This window comes from Pagrus major, chromosome 4 (assembly GCF_040436345.1).
Source record: "Pagrus major chromosome 4, Pma_NU_1.0".
NCBI classification, from domain to species: domain Eukaryota; kingdom Metazoa; phylum Chordata; class Actinopteri; order Spariformes; family Sparidae; genus Pagrus; species Pagrus major.
This window is the reverse complement of record NC_133218.1, coordinates 19,613,513-19,631,103: the sequence shown is the minus strand read 5'-3', so window position 1 is coordinate 19,631,103 and position 17,591 is coordinate 19,613,513. Positions and strand designations below refer to the sequence as shown.

Here is a 17,591-nt window from a genome sequence, read left to right as displayed (position 1 = left end):
GCTGTAACGGACAAACATGGATGATTAATTATTCATAGCTGTAATAAGATTTATTGTGTTAAACTCATAGACTTTTTCCCTCCTCTCCGAACACTTGCGGAACACATATCACAAGTTACAATTATGTTGTCTTCTTTTGAACTTAAAAAATGAAGCCCACTCCAGCGACGACATTGTGTAGCTCTACACAGGTGCAGCAGCTCTATGTCATGAACGCGACAACAGCATTGTTGTTGTTGTTCTTCTTCTGTGTTTAGTAGCAGCTGGCAATCAACTTCAAAGGTGCATACCGCCACAAACTTGTGTGTAAATGCTGCACTTGTTAAAGTGGCAATCTCGAAGATTTCCAGAAGCGGCAACTGCAGGTGTATTTTTGGACCTCATTGCTTCCCACAGATCCAGTGTCGCCTATGTGACGTCAGTCAGTTGTCAGTTGGCAGCTTTGCCATGTCTCCATAACAACACCACATGAAAGCAAGTTTGCACTTTTTTTTAAGTTCCATCGTCCGCTGTTATCTGTCTTTTCTTTGTTTGTTCGGCCATGACCGTTAACAGTAACATTAACCGTTTACGCCAACACTAGCAGAGACCAGAACAAACAAAACTGTTATGTTGCGTGCAAACCACCTACTCTCTCTGGCCGACCGACTGCTGGACGAACCCAACCCTCTCTTTTAGATAGAAAATGCGCCACATTTGCAGCCAGGTAAAGGCTGCAATCTGCCGCCTTGTCTATGTGAAACAGAGGTGTAATATTCCTCCTTTGCAACAAAAGCCGCCTCTGGGGTAGGCGTAAACATGTGGCGTGACGCGAAGCACGAAGTTGGGCGTGAAGACTGACGTAAAACAACTGCTTTTTCTCCTTGCGAAAGCCACGTTGGCTAAGCTCCTCGGCGACCTTTTCGTACAAAATACCATCTTTCACAGTTCTCTCGGCTGTGATGGTTAGCATCTCAGCGGCTTTCCAGTTGCTCATCTTGACGTCCGCGGATGAATTGATGAACTGATAGCTGTGATCAGCTGTTTCCTGCTTTTAAAACTCCGGCTGTGGGTCGCACAACAGTGCACACATCATCGACACCTCCGCCCATGTCACGCAATTGCCGGCACATCGACACCTTGAATTTACATAGCAATGGAGGTGGCAAAAAGTGTACCCTCGGAGGCGTCATATTGGCGGACCAAAACAGACCTAGCCACAAAAAGGACAGCCAAATTGGCGGCTTGCTGTCCAGTGTAAAAACGGCTACTAACTGTGTGCCGCTTGTGATATTTTCTGGGAAAGACACCACGGACATCCAGTGTGCATCTTTGGTCTTACAGACATCAATCATCACTGTGTTACCTCATTCGGTGATATAAAGTGTTTTAACCGATATCTATTTACATGAAAATTTAAGTCAACTAAAGCAATTTGGCTTGGTATTATCGGTTCTATTTATCTGCTATAATTTCATTATCTGCCGATAACCACTAACTTATCGGTCCGATATATATTGTGCATCTTGATGTTACTTACTGGTGATATGCCGCCTCCCATTTGTTTAGAGTAGGAGGGTGGCCAATTCTTACATATTGCACCTTTAAGAACATATAAGATACTTTAGGACTTTTACTCAAGTACAACGTATACTAGTCAGTTATGACTTTTGGGGTACTTTTAACAACACTGGCATTAATTTTTATTTTCCTTCTAACTTCAGAAGAGTTGTTGCACGCACGCACGCACACACACACACACACAGTGCAGGAGGGGAGGTGGGGGGAGGGATGGGGGAGAGGTGTCTGTCTGCATCGCTTCAAACTCCTGCCTGTACTTCTCAGAGCTACTCCCCCTCTTGAAGCAGCAGCAGTAGCAGCACAGCAGCAGAGCCGTGCGGTGTTTCTCCGCAGAGTGGAGGGGACTCGGTCCGGCCAGAGAGGGACAGTGCTCGACACGAGAGAGGAGGGTCAAAAAAATTTAAAGTACAGACCGCAATGGGGACGAGCTGAACCGCAGGGAGAGATAAAAAGAGGATTTGTTTGCCGTGTGATGAACGCTGTGCGGGGGAAACACACGACAGTTCAGCTCGCAGCGGTGATTTAACATTAAAAAACGTTAACGGTCGGAAGTACCTGAGTACCTGCAGTGTTTCGCACTGACGCTAGCCTCGGCTCGGTGCGCTGACATTGAGAGACACAGAGGGGGATAGAGAGACTACAGGACCGGGCAGGAGAAAGTTTCTCTAGCGAGGCGCAGACACAGCGGTTAAACAATGCGGCGGACCCCGACAAAGTCCCTTTCGTCGGCGACCCTGCTGATACTGCTGGTTGCCCGCTGGTCCCACGGCAGTAAGTAAACAGTTGCATGCTAGGTGGCTAGCTAGCTCGCTAAGTCCCCTTTGACATTTGTGTTGCGGCTGGTGATGATACATGCCTCAGTTATTAACGTCATTAACGGGGCTTTAACCGGAGAGGTTTCGCAACCCTTTCCTGACTGTTTTCGTTTTTCAGAGCCAAAATATTGCTCAACTCCAGAGTTGCCTGACCTTCTCGTGTTCCTGTAGGTTAATTAATGTATTTTCGGGGTGTCTTTCTGTAGTTTCGTTGTCCCCGCAAGAGGCGAACCAGTTTCTGAGCAGACACAGGAGAGCGAATCAAGTTTTCGAGGAGACGAAGCAAGGACACTTGGAGAGGGAGTGCGTGGAGGAGAGGTGCACTAAAGAAGAGGCCAGAGAAGTGTTTGAAAACGACCCGGAGACGGTGAGTATGTCGTGCATTAATGGCACCAAACCACCAGTAAAAGTTGTGGGTTTGCATGCAGGTTTCCTCTCCAAAACACAACCACATCACCACACCTACTTCTGGCTTCTTCTCCACTGAGGTACTGCAGCATTTAAAACTCAGTGAAGTCTGTTAACTAATCACAGCACTATTACCAGCTCAAACTCAATATATGCAAGGTCGGTTATTTACATCATGTTCATATTGACTGTGAATTGATGACGTTAATGTAACACTAGACTAATGATTCATTGTCTGGGCTGCTGGTGTTCATGCTCCAATAAGTCCAGAGCTGCTGATAGCTGTCAGTGTACATAATATTCCCATGTCAAATACAAAGGCTTGTTTTCTTCTTCTTCTTTTGTTTGTTTCTGTGACAGACATTGAGTCAGCATGACTAAGCTTTAGTTTATGAAATACAGTTTCAGCGAAGACACTGCCATCCCTCCACCCCCCCTTCATTTTTATGTGCACGCATAAACGCACACCACCTACTTTTTCTCTTAAATATATTTAATTTGCTGATATTTTGGCCCGGTCTATTGGAGATCTGCTCGGCGTAGGCCCCTGTCAAATATGGGAAACACCTGGATATCTTTTCTCCATCTATCTATCTGTAACACTGTGTGATTACACACACCTACTTTTGCATATGAACACAAATCCATGTGAGTGATGCAAACAAACTCCTCAGATTGTGATTGGTCACTTTGGGAGCTGATTAGCTGTTTTCTGTCAGAGAATAAGAATGTGTTTAATTCAGCACAGTAATGCACATTACCTCACTAATCTGTTAACGTGCTCCCACCCTCTTTTTTTATACGATGTTTACCAACAAACAAATCCATCACGCTGTGTGTGTGATCAGGAATATTTACTGCAGATTAGTTTCTATTCTGGTTTCATGAATACACAGATCAGCCTTTCCATCCCTTTGAATACATAAGCCTATTGAATATGTGCTATAGCTCCAGAGATGTGTCAGAAAACGTGGCCAGTGGGAGTGTATTCATTCACCGGCTGAAAGTCTAGACTTTTAAGTCTTTTAACAGACACCTATGTGCGATGTTGCATGTGCCAGAGTGTGTGACTGTTACTCATTTGTAATCCAGACTCATGCCCTTTAAAATGTTAGCTGTCAAGAAATATCAGCAACAAGTATATCCTGACGTTGTTGATTGTTTTTGCATGACTGACTGCTTCATTTTTAAGTCAGACATTCTTGAAGTAAATGTTAGCATTGCGCCGATGCTTGCCGTGGTCTTTAACGGTCGCTCTTAGTCTTGGAGTTTTGCTGTTGTGAGTTGTAGCGGGGATGGAGTGAATGAGGCAATCAATGACTCAGAGATTACGCGTAAGATTAGCCAAGTGGAGAGACATGCAAGCTGACGGAGGGAGGATTAAAGTGAAGTTGAGCCGGGTTCAGAGGAAAGGGGTGAGGTCAGGTGACGTCCCCTCTGGTTGAGTCGGGGACGTACATCCCCAGTAGAATAGCCCTTGCGTGCTTGTAGTTTTCTACAATGTCGTGCCACAAAGCTGCAGTCTCATTCATAGCTGCATTATTCATTCTGGCTGTCTCTGACACTGCATTTCCTTCTGCTGCAGCTCTCTGCAGAGTTAAAGAGTTGGATCGTACTTGGATGATTATCCTTGGCAACACATGCTATCACACCAAGAGTTAGTTGACCCCTTTCAGAAGGGACAGAAATCTGATAAAAAAAGGTGTCACAACTGACTTTTATGTTTAGGTAAAGTGTATTAATAGTCCCAAACTAATAATTGGGCCACTCCACATCTTAACTAAATGGACTGACCTGTGCAAATCTGTTGTTGCATCTAATCAGGGGTATAATCAGATTTTATGGTGTAATATATTCCTAGCTTTAGCTGATGTTGGTTCAAGAGACTTTTTTTTTACCTCATCCTGCTACATCTGGCTCCTACTGCAGCAGAAGCTCCAGTCTTTCCATTGTTTGATAGATCTTCCCAAATTTTGACCTACATGTCGAACAGTGCTGCAGCCGGGAGGCGGGAGGGATGCTACTACAACCAGGAATGCAGAGAATTCTCAGGAAGCCTTTGGCAAAGGGCCGCACCCTTTAGATAGAGAGAGAGCACACACACATGCACACGCACACAGAGATTACAGAGTAATTGTATTGTAATCTTCATCTGAATACTAAACAAACATGCACACACACAGACACATGTCAGAGTTGTTTTAAATGGTTGCTTTTTACTCCCATGAGTATGAGCACAGAGGTCAGGAATGAAACCAAACCAAACTTAGATTATGCTACTGATTATCTTGTTCTGTTTAGATTTTTGTGTATATGCCTAAGTAACTTTATTCCTCTCTCTTTCCATCTCTGCTCCCTGATTTAGGACTACTTCTATCCCAAGTATTTAGGTAAGTGATCATTCTGACTACAACTCCTCATCTCTACTTATAATAGCTGGCTTGACTGATTATATGTTTATAATCTAATCTTTGTTTCTGTCTAGCCTGTGTGGAGAAGTTTGGAGATGCTGAAAAGAAGAAACAGGATCTGGTTACATGTGTCCACAGTAAGTCTTATGCCCTTTTATCTCACTGTTTCTTTTCACTGTGTAAGTACTATTACAACCAGAGAGTAGTTTTACTGTTGGGTTGGGCTGCACTGCAGTATCACAGCTCTGCATCACTCTCAGACACGCACTCTCTCTTATAGAAAAAGAAAGATGATGAAAAGGTGCTGAATATCTTAGGCAACTCCAGGTTTTTGCAGCGTGACACACCTAACAGATTCTGTGACATTGACTGTGCTATATGTGCGTAAGCCAATGCATCTATGAGTAACCTTGCAGCAATTTGCCACAATGATGCCGCACATTGGTGAATGAGCAACACACCCCTTCAGTCGTCATATACTCACTCACTCTCCCTCTGGCTGACTGCACCAGCCTCTTCGTGAGCTGGCTCCGCGGAGGAGTGACGTGTAAAAAACGTCTGACGTGAGTGGAGCACAGGATTTCTGCTGCATCAGGATACAGGGAGCAACCCGGCTTCGCTGCTATTGGCTGAGGAAGCTCGAGGGGGGGTTTCCATGACTCAGCTGCAGCATTGTGGCACAGCAGCTCTTTTTTTCCCCTTTTTATCTATCTGTCAGCACACCACCTATCTCCCTCACCACTTCTCTCTCTCTCCTGCAAATCTCTGCCCATCTGTCTCAGTGCAGACTAGAGGTGGGTGGTTTTCCAGTATCAAAGAAGATAATGACGTTCCACTGATTTATTGATGATATAAAACAGACATGCAATGTCACAAAGATGCCATGTTGTAGAAGGATATAGTTTGGACTTTATATTTGCACATACCAATAGCTGATGGATTTCATTGTAAGCACAAAAGACAATAAGTGTGGTTACATGGACAATATTTCTTCAATCTGGTTGAAATCATTCTGATTAGAGATTCTAACTGAACTGTACGATGTGGGTTTACATGCCCCAAAGCATTTAAACAGAATATAACTAAGCCCACTGTGAAGCATCTAATCAGATGGAATTAAAAAAAAAACTTTATTGAGAAAATTGTATTAATTCCTTCATTCACCCCGTCTGTTTTATAGTTGTCAAGATGGACCCACACTGTCTTGGGAACAAGGTTTGCGTTTCAGGTTCGGTGGTTTCCAGCTTCGTTCCTCTGTTCAAACAATCCTTAAAACCTCTAGGATCGCCAACAAAAAGATTCATCAACCACGGACCAGTTCTCTTTTGCTACCACCATTCTGTTTTGTCTATAAGCACATCACCTAATGTTACCCCCATGTGTGGAAAACATGTGAAGAAAGAATATATTTATTCCAACCAGAGAGAAACAATTGGATTATGTGTATACATCATGGTTATAAGGTGATCATATTTTCCTGTTAAAGTGATTATCAATGGTTTACACCTCTCTCTCAATTTGATTGAAATTTCATTCCCAGTGGGTCGTATTGGATCTGTCCCTTCAGACTGAGATTGCTACATGTAGAATTTTTTCTGATTATTGGTGGAATACTTGATCCATGCAAACATAGCTACTGTTTATTTTCCTGCTCCTGCCTGTTTCTACAGAATTTTTGTGAATTGCTCTGCAGAAAATTTAGTCATTTCCCACTGTAGCATGCACTGCATGTGACATGAGTTGCTGCTGCTCTGTAAACTTTGGCAGGCCTGCCCAAATCATCATTGTGGTGTCCCCACAGTGTATGCTTTATTAAATGAAATTAGAGTTGACGTGCTGTTAAGGGACATCTAAAATGTGAAGCAGAGCAAACCAGTGAGGCTCCTGCGGTTACTCCTGCTCGCTCATAGACCCCAACGTATTACTAATCAGGAGCTTTGTTCAATTTGCTCTGTTTCATTTAAGGACTACATTGTAGCTGTGGGGTTGCAGTGTAAAGAAGTATGTACTGATACTGGTACAGATTATTTCCATTTCTTTACCATACTGCCATGTGTTTAGAGAGTAGACCTCTCAACACTGTGACTCTTCACTCCAAAAGCTTTACTGATTTTAAAAAAAAAACACTGGTTACTTCGACTCATCAATTTTACTTTGTTAAAACATGTTGGGTGTCTCTGTAAACATCTGACAATGATGCATCAACTGAAGGTTTTTCTGCATATCAAATTAGAAAATCTGCTCGACTTAATTATGTCAAGCGTTTTGACAAATTTACAGAAAATTATTTGACTTAATCAATTCCTGATTTGCTAATAACTGACACAATTAACAAACTATTAGCTAAAATAAATAAAATGCGCTACACATATCTCAATGTGGTACTACAGGTTTAATTTTGATATTAGTTCTGGTATTCTTGATGGCATTCTAAGGCAATCCTACCTTTAACACAAAACTGACTTGTATGTTATGTATGTCAGAGAATAATTAACCTGGTAATGCACCTAAAATGCATTTTTAGGTTTGTAGTAGCTCACAGAACCCAGTTGTCTTAATTTTGCAGGTAACATTTTGTAAGATTCTGTTGATGAATTGATGAAAAGCTGGGATCACTACTTTGCTGGAAGCCTTCATGTGGTGCAGTTTATTTTCATTGTCATGCTGAGTCTGGCACATGTTAAAGCTCTGAAAGATTATGTTAATATAAGCTTCAGTCACTTAAAACATTGGATGTTTCACCGATGAAATTAAGGTATTTATAAGTCCAGTTTGTTCATCAGTCAGTAAAAATGGCCTGATTTGAAAGTTGTGTTTCACATGTGAGCTTATCTCTCTCATGCTCCCCTCATTTTCTTCAGACACTGTCCTTTTTCTCTCTCCAACTGCCTGACAAGTCCGGGCATGTTAGCTGGAGTTTGAACTCCACTGCTAGGAAAAGGAAACTGAGAGGGGAGAGAAAATATCTGCACATGTGCTCGCTTACACAAGGTTGGAGTGAAAGAGAGGGCTCAAGTGAAATTATTTGATTGAAAAATAGGGCAAACAAAAAAGAGCAGATGGATGAATTTTCCATTTGATCTTTTGTGAGGACAGGTATGCTGGGAAGGATGGAATTAGGGCATCTCCGGTTGAGAGCTTAGCCAGCATTAGGCTATTTATATTGAACTCCTGATATGCAGAACATAAGAGATGCCCTTCCTCTGTCTGGTGTCAGTATAGAGTTACACGCATTGTTACATCCTGCTTGTAGAGACTCGATTTTAAAGCAATAATAATACTTCTTTCTCTGTGTCTGTCTGTCTTTGTTTTCTTACACTTGAAGATATTCCAGACCAGTGCTCCCCATCTCCTTGTAATGCCAGAGGTACGGTGCGCTGCGAGGACAAAAAGGGCGACTTCCTCTGTCACTGTTTCACAGGCTGGGCTGGAGCCAGATGTGAGAAAGGTACTGTCATCACTGTGGAAAGGGAGAGAGGATGTATAGTGGGACACTGTGTGCTGGAATTCAGCAGAGGTTGAACTTTCTGCACCGTCATTCAGTGCCATATTCAGCGTCTGTGGATACACGTGATGGTCACTTTGACCTTGGTTCTGACAGACAACTCCTGTCCCATCCACTGAAAGACAAACAAATACAGTAAATGGCACATGACAGTGATGGGAAGCCAGAGCTTTGTAATATTTTGTTTTTCATTTTGTTGATTTGAATCATGTTCTTCTAGTGTTTCACTTACTATCTTACAACTGCAACTGTTATTGTTGACATGTCTCTTTAATGTCCAACTGTTGTTGTTGCTGCTGCTGCTGTTATTAATAATGTGTGTGTCATTCAGGTCAATATGCACTGCATGTACTGGAAACCCCCACAGGACTGCATGTCCATTTAGAGGTCAAAGCTAGCACAGCATATAGATATGAGGGGAGGCTTGCATCTCCTCTGAATAGAGTGAAAGTACCACCAACGATTCTACTTTTAGAAGGGAAACGTGACAAATATTAAGAGTATAAGGAGGAACTGGAAAACACAGATAATTTATAAAGGCTTACTGTGAGCGAGAGGGGAACATGTTTCTCTGATTTATGGCACGGCCACCATTCCACACATTTCCACTGTGACTCATCCTGCCACCTTACTGCGAGAGGAAATCAAAACAGATTCAGTTTGACTCGGTCTGAGTCTTTTCCACTTGACAACCGCGCTCCTTCTAAACACTCAGCTGCAACACTCCGCTACAGTGATGTAGTGTGTCAGTTATTTGTGAGGCGTCTAAGAAATGTACAAGACATTAAAGTGATATTTTTAAACTGCATCAAACTTCCCATATCTTTGAAAAACAATTACGCTAAATACAACCTTATCCTGATTTACTGTGGGAAATCTTTACACCAGCCAAACAACCCGATGTTGCACATAGCCCATGATGATGTTTTTCCTGCGTCCTATTTGCAGATGTCGACGAGTGCAGCAAGAGAAACGGAGGGTGTGACCACGAGTGCAACAACACTATGGGCAGTTACCGCTGCTCGTGTCACCAAGGCTACATGCTGGTAGGACGCCACATGTGTCATGGTAAGCCACAAATTATAGATGGACATCATAAGACAACTGGAATCATGTCAATATTACACAAAAAACACTGCTTGACACAGTCTGCATTTTAACAATTATGAAATCACTGCAGTTAATGTTATGTTATGTATACATATTTTAATTTATTTGCAAGGATTTGGAATATGAAGAGTTTCTGTGGTTGAGGTCCCTATAGTAATTCTAATGGCAGTGTTATTCTGTCCTATAACAATTATCTTCAACGTTCATGAAGAATAAATTGTTTAGTTACAGGAGACCTATTCTGCTTTTTAGTTTTTTTCCTTCCTGCAGTGTATCATGTAGATTCTTGTACATGTAAAAGGTCTTGAAAGTTAAGGAGCCCAAAGTGCCATGCCAACGGAAGCTCCTCTCTCTCTCACAGAAAAGCTCGTCAGTATCCCCACACTACGTGGGAACACTACGTCAACATTTCACACATTTATTTACATAAATGTTCATAAATTCACGATAAATATATCTTGAAATTTCCTTTTGATTTAATGGTGCAGCATCTAAAAATGATGTCTTTACTTACACCTACATACATTTCAACATAAGTGTGATGTAGCTAGTCATTAGTAATTTTCAATTTCCCACTCCTTTAAAATAAGTATCTGGTGTCTTTTTTGACAAATTTTTTAGTGACACTAATGAGCACAGGTAAAAATCACCTCCTCAGATCACATCTCAGAAGTTTACTTTTTAGTCTTCTTGGTACTTTTCTTGTTTCTTGTCCAGCTGACCACATTTTGTGTTTTTTCAGATGTGGATGAGTGTGAGGATCCAGGTGTCTGTGGAACAGCACAGTGTGAGAATAAGGAGGGCAGCTATGATTGCTTGTGTGATGTCGGCTACGTCTATGACAATGAAACCAAGAGCTGTGTTGGTAAGAGATAAACAGACTCAGAGTTTCATGAGAACTGACAGAGGAGCAGTTTCAGCCTCAGCAGGTCTTGATGCAGCTGTGTTGTGGGGGTCAGGAAAGGAATGCAAAGACATTCAGAGAAAATCTGTATAAGTAGGTGACAGGTCACCGTCTCCATGCTTTCAGAAGAAGCTAATTTCAGGGGTTAAATACACCGATTGACCCTGTGAGGATACAAATATTTATTAAAAGCAAAATATATTAGCTTAAATACAGTAGTCAGAATTCACAAAGACACACTTTTCAGAGTCATCTTGAGAACACCAGGTCACACTTGAGACGTTTGACTTAAAAGCAACCATTGGTGCAAACACAGCACTACCATCAAGCCAAATCTTCAAGTAGCCTTAGTGGAATTTAATAAATGCAATTAAGAGCACAAGATGTAAGAAATGCAAGTTTTATCTCATATGTTTTGTCCTAAATTTGTAGCAAGAGGCATTAGCTGACTGCTCAACATACACTTTTAGACTCAAGGACTCAAATGCTGCCTTGGTATTTAATAAGATAACATAGTAAGATTAATAACCACAACCTTCAGGTCTGTTGGTAAAAACATTAAATTAGAGTTCGCAGACTTGAACCAGAGTCATTAATCATTTTGTGTGCCCTGTTTGGCTCTGTAGTGGAAAACAGACTTTTCATAACCTCCATGTCTTCTGAGAATGTTTTATGGCCAACCTTCTCATGGCCATGTAGGGTTGTATATGAAGCGGGAGATTCCACCCAAACAACGTCAAAGACCACTTGACTCAAGTGTTGTTTTCATTCCCTGATATGTTGACAGGAAAGACATATTTCTTTTTCATGCCATGCCAGTGTTTTTTTGATCCTTGAAAGTTCATGTTTGAACTTTATCGTCCACTAATATGACTCTAATAACTTCTTGAACTCTCTGATTCTCTGTCTGGCTATCATCTCTCCTTCTCTTTTATCTCGTCATCCTGCTCCATCAACTGTCAGATGTGGATGAGTGTGAGACAGGTGTGTGTGCAGAGGAGTGTCTGAACACTCCAGGGAGTTTCCGTTGCTTCTGCGATGGTCGTCAGGGCACAAAGCTGAGCCAGGACCTCAGGAGCTGTAAGGTGAAATACATGAACTGTGGCAAATATTTAACAGCAATTTCATAGTTCAGCTTTCACTTTTGTCGTTAAATGAGAACTATAAACTACATTCTTAAACCATTTTCACTAAGTCAAATCAAACTCCTGAAGTAGCAGCATGTGTTATCTTTAGCTTGTTTTCTGTCTGTGTTTTCACAGCCTTTAACTCCCTGTATGACGCCGTCTCTGAAGAGGAACTCTCGTTCCCTCTACCTGGGCCGCATGTTCAGCGGTGTGCCGGTGGTGAGGCTTCGTTTCCGCAGGAGGATTCAAACTGGGTGAGAAAGTTTTCTTTAGATGCTCAACGCTCTCAATAGTTGTCTCCCAACAAAAACATCAAACTGTCTCAATATTCTTACCTGAGGTAAAGTAGGTATATAGACAGAAATATTATTAAATGCTGCTGTTTTAGTTTCAGTTAAGCATAGAAGTGACCCATTTCCAAAAAACAATGTTTAATCTTTTGCCAGACTTGTTTTAGGAAGTATTAGTCATTACTAAAGCAACAAACTATCCCAGTGCTGCCTGAGGAATTGCATTGAACTCAAAACACATTGCTGAACTTTCTGCATGTTTTTGAATGCATCAGAAGACAAAACGATTCAGTTTTTACAATGAGCCTCCAGTTGACTTTTTCTGTGGAGCTTTTTATTAATCAGCTTTTTTAAAATCCGTTGACATTTGTGGTGTATAATGACGAAACATACTTCAACCTTTAGACTTTAATCCTGTTTTAATTCTTGCTCGTGTTTTTTTGTTTTCAATGGGTGTGTTTGTCTTAAGGTGATACAGCAGGCTGAATGGTTCAAAGTTTAAATTCAAGGCCTGCAAATAAATAGTTTTAATTTGAAGGGGAAAAGTGTTTTTGGCTAAACATAGTCAGGATTAAATCTATTATTAGCTGGGAAAATTCCACCCACTTTGTTTGAGTGCCAAGTGGATAACAGATGAAACATACCCTGAATATTTTGATCACTGAAAGGAATTGTTTCTCTACTAATGTCCTATTTTCCTCCTCTTTCCTTTTTTAAAAATGTATTCTCATTTATCTTTATCATAATAACATACTCATTCACGGCTCCTCTTTTTCCAGCTTTTCAGCAGAGTTTGACTTCCGCACCTACGACCCTGAAGGGGTCATTTTCTTTGCTGGAGGTCACCTAAACAGCTCGTGGATTGTGCTGGCAATGCACCATGGGAAGCTGGAACTGCAGCTAAAGTACGGCACAGTCAGCAGGGTCACCAGCAGCGGACCCATCGTCAATGATGGCCAGTGGAGAAAGGTTGGAGGTTTCTCTGTCATTAACAGGCATACATTGTTGTCTACATTCATTAAATGATTAAAAGCTCCTTAATGTCCTGTTTTTTTTCCATAGATCTCTGTGGAGGAGCAGGGGCGGAGTCTTGTGATTAAGATCGACAGGGAGGCCGTCATGAAGATTGCAGTAAACGGTGATCTGTTCACGCTAAAGAAGGGCATGCATGAGCTCAACCTCACTGTGGGAGGAGTTCCTTTCAGAGAGGACGGCCTCGTCAATCAGGTGGTTGTTTGTATGTGCTTGTGTATTTACTTAAGTATGTACAAAAACGAGATGTTCTTGACATATTTCTCAACTGTTTTGATTACGATGTAGGTGAACCCCCGTCTCGACGGCTGTATGAAGGACTGGAGGTGGTTGACGGGTGAAGATACGTCCATACAAGAAACCATTCGGTCCAACGACAACATGCAGTGTTTCAGCACTGAGGATCCTGGAGCATATTACCCCGGCACAGGCTTCGCTCTCTTCAACATCAGCTACGGTACAATGTGTGCATGTGGGGGTATGGGATGTATATCACAGGGGGGGTTTACGTAACTGAGCTCAATTGCCTCTTCCTGAAGTAATTAGTCAATGTTTAACTTATTTGGGTGAATGTTACTTGGCTCCCATCATCGCCTACTCTTATGTCAACATTTTGTTTACTCTCTGTTTGTCGATAAAGTTCATGACCTGCTGTTCTTTAACTTCCTGTTCTCATCACTTCAGAATCACAGAACCTGAGCGTCCAGCTGAACCTGCGTCCCACGTCTGCAATCGGAGTGCTGTTTGCACTCGTTCACCAGGACAGAGTCCCTCTCTCCATCGCTCTGGCCGACTATCATCCCGGCACTGATGAATGGCGAGATGTGAGTACTTACATCTCTGTATACTTGCAAAATTACTGTCTGATCTCAATACTGATGAATTCTGTGTCTTCAGTTTGTTCTGGTATCTGTAGGTGATGTCATCATTGCCAGCTCTCCTGCCCCCCTGTGTGACGGCGAGAGCCATAAAATCCAGGTGACGATCTCAGGCAACCAAACCCTGCTGCTGGTCGATGGCCAGCCTGGACGTAGTGAAGATGCAGATGTTCCCACTGACCTCCTTTCACAGTCCAGCACCTTTATAGGAGGCCTCCCTGGTAAAGACAAGCACATTTACATACACATTTTACAGAATGTTATTCAAACAGTATTTTAGGGGTTTGTTTGCACATTTTGCATCACATTTTTGTTGATTTCGGAGCCTCCTGTGGACAAACAACGATTGTGAAACCTTGTTATACTGCCATACCACCAGACTACAGAGCAGCTTCTAAACTCAGGCTGTGAGACCCCTCAATTTAACACTTCATCATAAAATATAGTTTTAATCTTTGACCTGGATAAGTCAGAATCCGACCTGGGGGCTGGCGTTAAAAATAACTATAATAATTATACAGAAATAGTCAAACTTCTCACCGAGGTCTCTTTGCTTATGTAGGTCATAAAGAGGCATCAGTGTTAAAGTGAGACTGCTTCATTACCAAATAAAAGTTCCTTGTAAACTGTTTAAAATGATATATGAAATAATTATTAAAATGATAGTGGCATGTAAAGTTGCCAGACATTTTTTTATACTGAAAATAAGGAACCATAAATTGGCATATTGAAAAATAAAAATGAAAGTCAGACATTTTCTCTTTCTAGTATATGAGAAGCTTGTTCTGTAACACACGCACGCACACACTTCATTGTTATTCATGAGCCTTTTTAAGTAAAGAAAAATGTGTGGTCAAGAACATTAACGGAAAAGTAAAAATAAATAAATTTCTAAATTGTTAAGCCAAACCGAGTCTCGTTACATTCAGAACTCTTGAGCTGAAATATGTATGAAGGTGTTTTTGCTCAATCTCCCTCAGCCACATCCGTCTAAATCATCCAAACATGTCAATAATAAATTATCCTTCTTTTTGTGAATGGCTCACTTTGCTGTCATGTACTGTAGCTGACTAAATAATTCAGGATATCCAACATTCCCCAAACTAGAAAGAAAACATGATAAGGAATTTGTTATTTTCACCAAAATGTCAACAGCTTGATGAAACTATCATGTTTATTTGATAAAATGTTGGTTAATTGTTAGATGAAACTGAATAACATAGTACTCATATACTCACATACTCATTGTGAGGTCACAGTTGAGGCTCAGTCCATCTGCTGGATCTCATGTTGTCATTTCTTCCCCTCAGATGTCCCGCTGGTGCACACGCTGGTGTCGGCACCCTACAGCGGCTGTATGGAGGTCAGTGTTAACGGACGGTCGGTGGACTTGGACCGGGCCATCCACAAACACAACGACATCCGCTCACACTCCTGCCCCCTGCTGGACTCTCTCCAGTGACCAGAGCTTCAGTCTGCCAGCACTGATCCATACGCAGTTCATTCAGGCAATGGGGATGATTTCCAATATATTTATAAAAGCTTTGACCAGTGGGGAGATGTTTTAGATTGGAATGTAAACAAACAAAACAACTGGGCCGGGTATCCTGGTGCAGCTTGGAGCCTTAGTCCAGGATCACCCTGTCCTTTAACTGTGATGACACTGCTGCTTAGAGGCATTTGCAGGGAATTTCACAGTATTCTCAGTATAATGACTTGGTAAGGTAGTCAGTCAGACAATGAGCAACATCTGTACTAGGCAGAAGATATGGGAATAAATGCTGCACAACATTGCCTCAAAAACTGCCCATGTATCACAGCCTTGTAAGCCCACAAGAACACACAGGGCCTTATCTAGATCAATGTCAAACAGTTGGTCTTGGGTCAGCCTGCTGCGCCTGGCATCCTGTGCTTTGTAGGCAGAGTGACACTCAGCTGATAGAGCTGTGGTCATGTTGCTTACATCCAGTTCACCTACGGCCCACGTTCACAATGCTTGAAATAATCAAGTGCTAATGTAGAACCCGATGAAATAAAAAAAAAAGGGAGGACCAGATAAATAGTCCTACATCACCACCCTGCTCAGAGAAATGTGTGAATAGGTGCTCAGATCTTCATGAGTGTTTGCTGCATCATGACTGAGGGGTTGATTGGGGACTAAATGATTCTTATTTGCCCCTAATAAGCTGAATCCCCTCCTTCCCTCCAGCAGGGAAGAGCGCTTTAAGGCACAACTTTGTGTTCTGTAGAAAACCTTGCACATTGTTGCAGGTGGAAATGGACTGCGTGTGAAGCCATTTTCTTGATTTCCTTTCGACTAAAGTAGCACTCCATGTCTGCCTGCAACCTTAAAAATCAACCATGTGCCTCCAAAGAACAACCAACCCAAACTCTACAACAGCTTCCCTCCAAACAGGTGAATCATTTCACAAATGTGCAGTACTGTAACACACTAACAGAGCTAACGCTTCTCCTAATGAAATGTTGTACTCATTGCAGTTAATACACTATGCATTTCCACCTGTGCATTTCAGAGTATTCTAGTCTTACAGAGAACTGACTGACACCCTGATTCTCGATAATCTTCAACACAAAGGCCCCTTCTTTCCCTCAGAAACACCCACTCACAGTTAAAACCTGCCATTTACCAATCTGAGGACGATAGATGAGTCACAGAAGCACAGAGAGACGGGAAGGGGCCCTCTCCACGAAGGAGAGAGAGCAAGCACTGCATCGAACGCACCACACAAGCTACTGAGAGTAAAAAGAGTGCGCTGTAATATACTGAATATGTAAATAACGTGACTGTACAATGCTTTGTAGAAGACAGAAAACGAACACTACCTTATGCTCACTGAGGTTTTCTGCACATTTAAGTTGATTCAAAGTCCAACAGTGATCTGAGTCTCTCAACTTCATCTGCTTCTTAAAAAACGAGCGACAGATACAGGAGTCTTTTCATGAAATGGGAGTTGGGAGACTGTGAGAGCAATAGCCAGGGATCAAAGTATCCTAACTCTGTAGGGACTCAGTTTTTTTAATTTGATTTTATAGGTGCTGAGCAAATGAAAACACAATAAAAACAAAGATTGTCAGAGGAGCATTGCGAATGAGAATGCCAAAAGGGCTCCAGTGGTATTTTACTTCCCTCTCTAATGTATCATTTTCTAGTTTTCTGATGAATGAATGCCAGAATATAGAGCTTGACAAGTTATTGTTTATTTTTACCATGTGTTGTATATTGAACTTTAGTTTTTATTTTTCACTTTTACTGCCAGTATGTGTACAATGCTGAGAGAAGTCTGCCTTTTGAGTTTTAACTTCCCTCAACAGTGAAAATCCTATTTAAAAAATCAAAAAATAAAAGCAGTTGTATGAACATCATAGAGTAAAATTGTATTTTCAAAGAACACATTTGTATGCTGTGTGGTTATGTGAAAGATAAACTTTTCATGTCCTGCTCCTTGTGTGACATGTTGTTAATGGTCTAAACTCGAGGTTTAAAGGGGCTCTGTGGAACGTCTGCTGTGCTGGAAGCCAACCAACTCCAT

The 17,591-nt window shown here is 41.8% G+C and overlaps 1 protein-coding gene across 1 annotated transcript; it reads left to right on the top strand.

Annotated features, from left to right (window-relative positions):
- Positions 1–1,824: 1,824 nt before the first annotated feature.
- On the top strand, positions 1,825–17,500 carry gas6 (growth arrest-specific 6). Its single transcript, XM_073464082.1, has 15 exons — positions 1,825–2,331; positions 2,582–2,742; positions 5,149–5,173; positions 5,269–5,331; positions 8,520–8,642; positions 9,648–9,767; positions 10,552–10,674; positions 11,677–11,798; positions 11,976–12,094; positions 12,910–13,099; positions 13,193–13,357; positions 13,451–13,619; positions 13,847–13,986; positions 14,060–14,261; positions 15,351–17,500. The coding sequence occupies exons 1-15, from the start codon at positions 2,256–2,258 to the stop codon at positions 15,500–15,502; spliced, it is 1,950 nt and encodes a 649-aa protein (XP_073320183.1). The 5' UTR covers positions 1,825–2,255; the 3' UTR covers positions 15,503–17,500.
- The last annotated feature ends 91 nt before the right edge of the window (positions 17,501–17,591 follow it).

Bases quoted from the DNA above. Each gene is read 5' to 3' on its own strand.
- gas6 (XM_073464082.1), top strand. From the start codon at position 2,256: ATGCGGCGGACCCCGACAAAGTCCCTTTCGTCGGCGACCCTGCTGATA. The intron at 5,332-8,519 runs GTAAGTCTTATG...TTACACTTGAAG, and splicing joins TCTGGTTACATGTGTCCACA to ATATTCCAGACCAGTGCTCC. The intron at 14,262-15,350 runs GTAAAGACAAGC...TCTTCCCCTCAG, and splicing joins CTTTATAGGAGGCCTCCCTG to ATGTCCCGCTGGTGCACACG.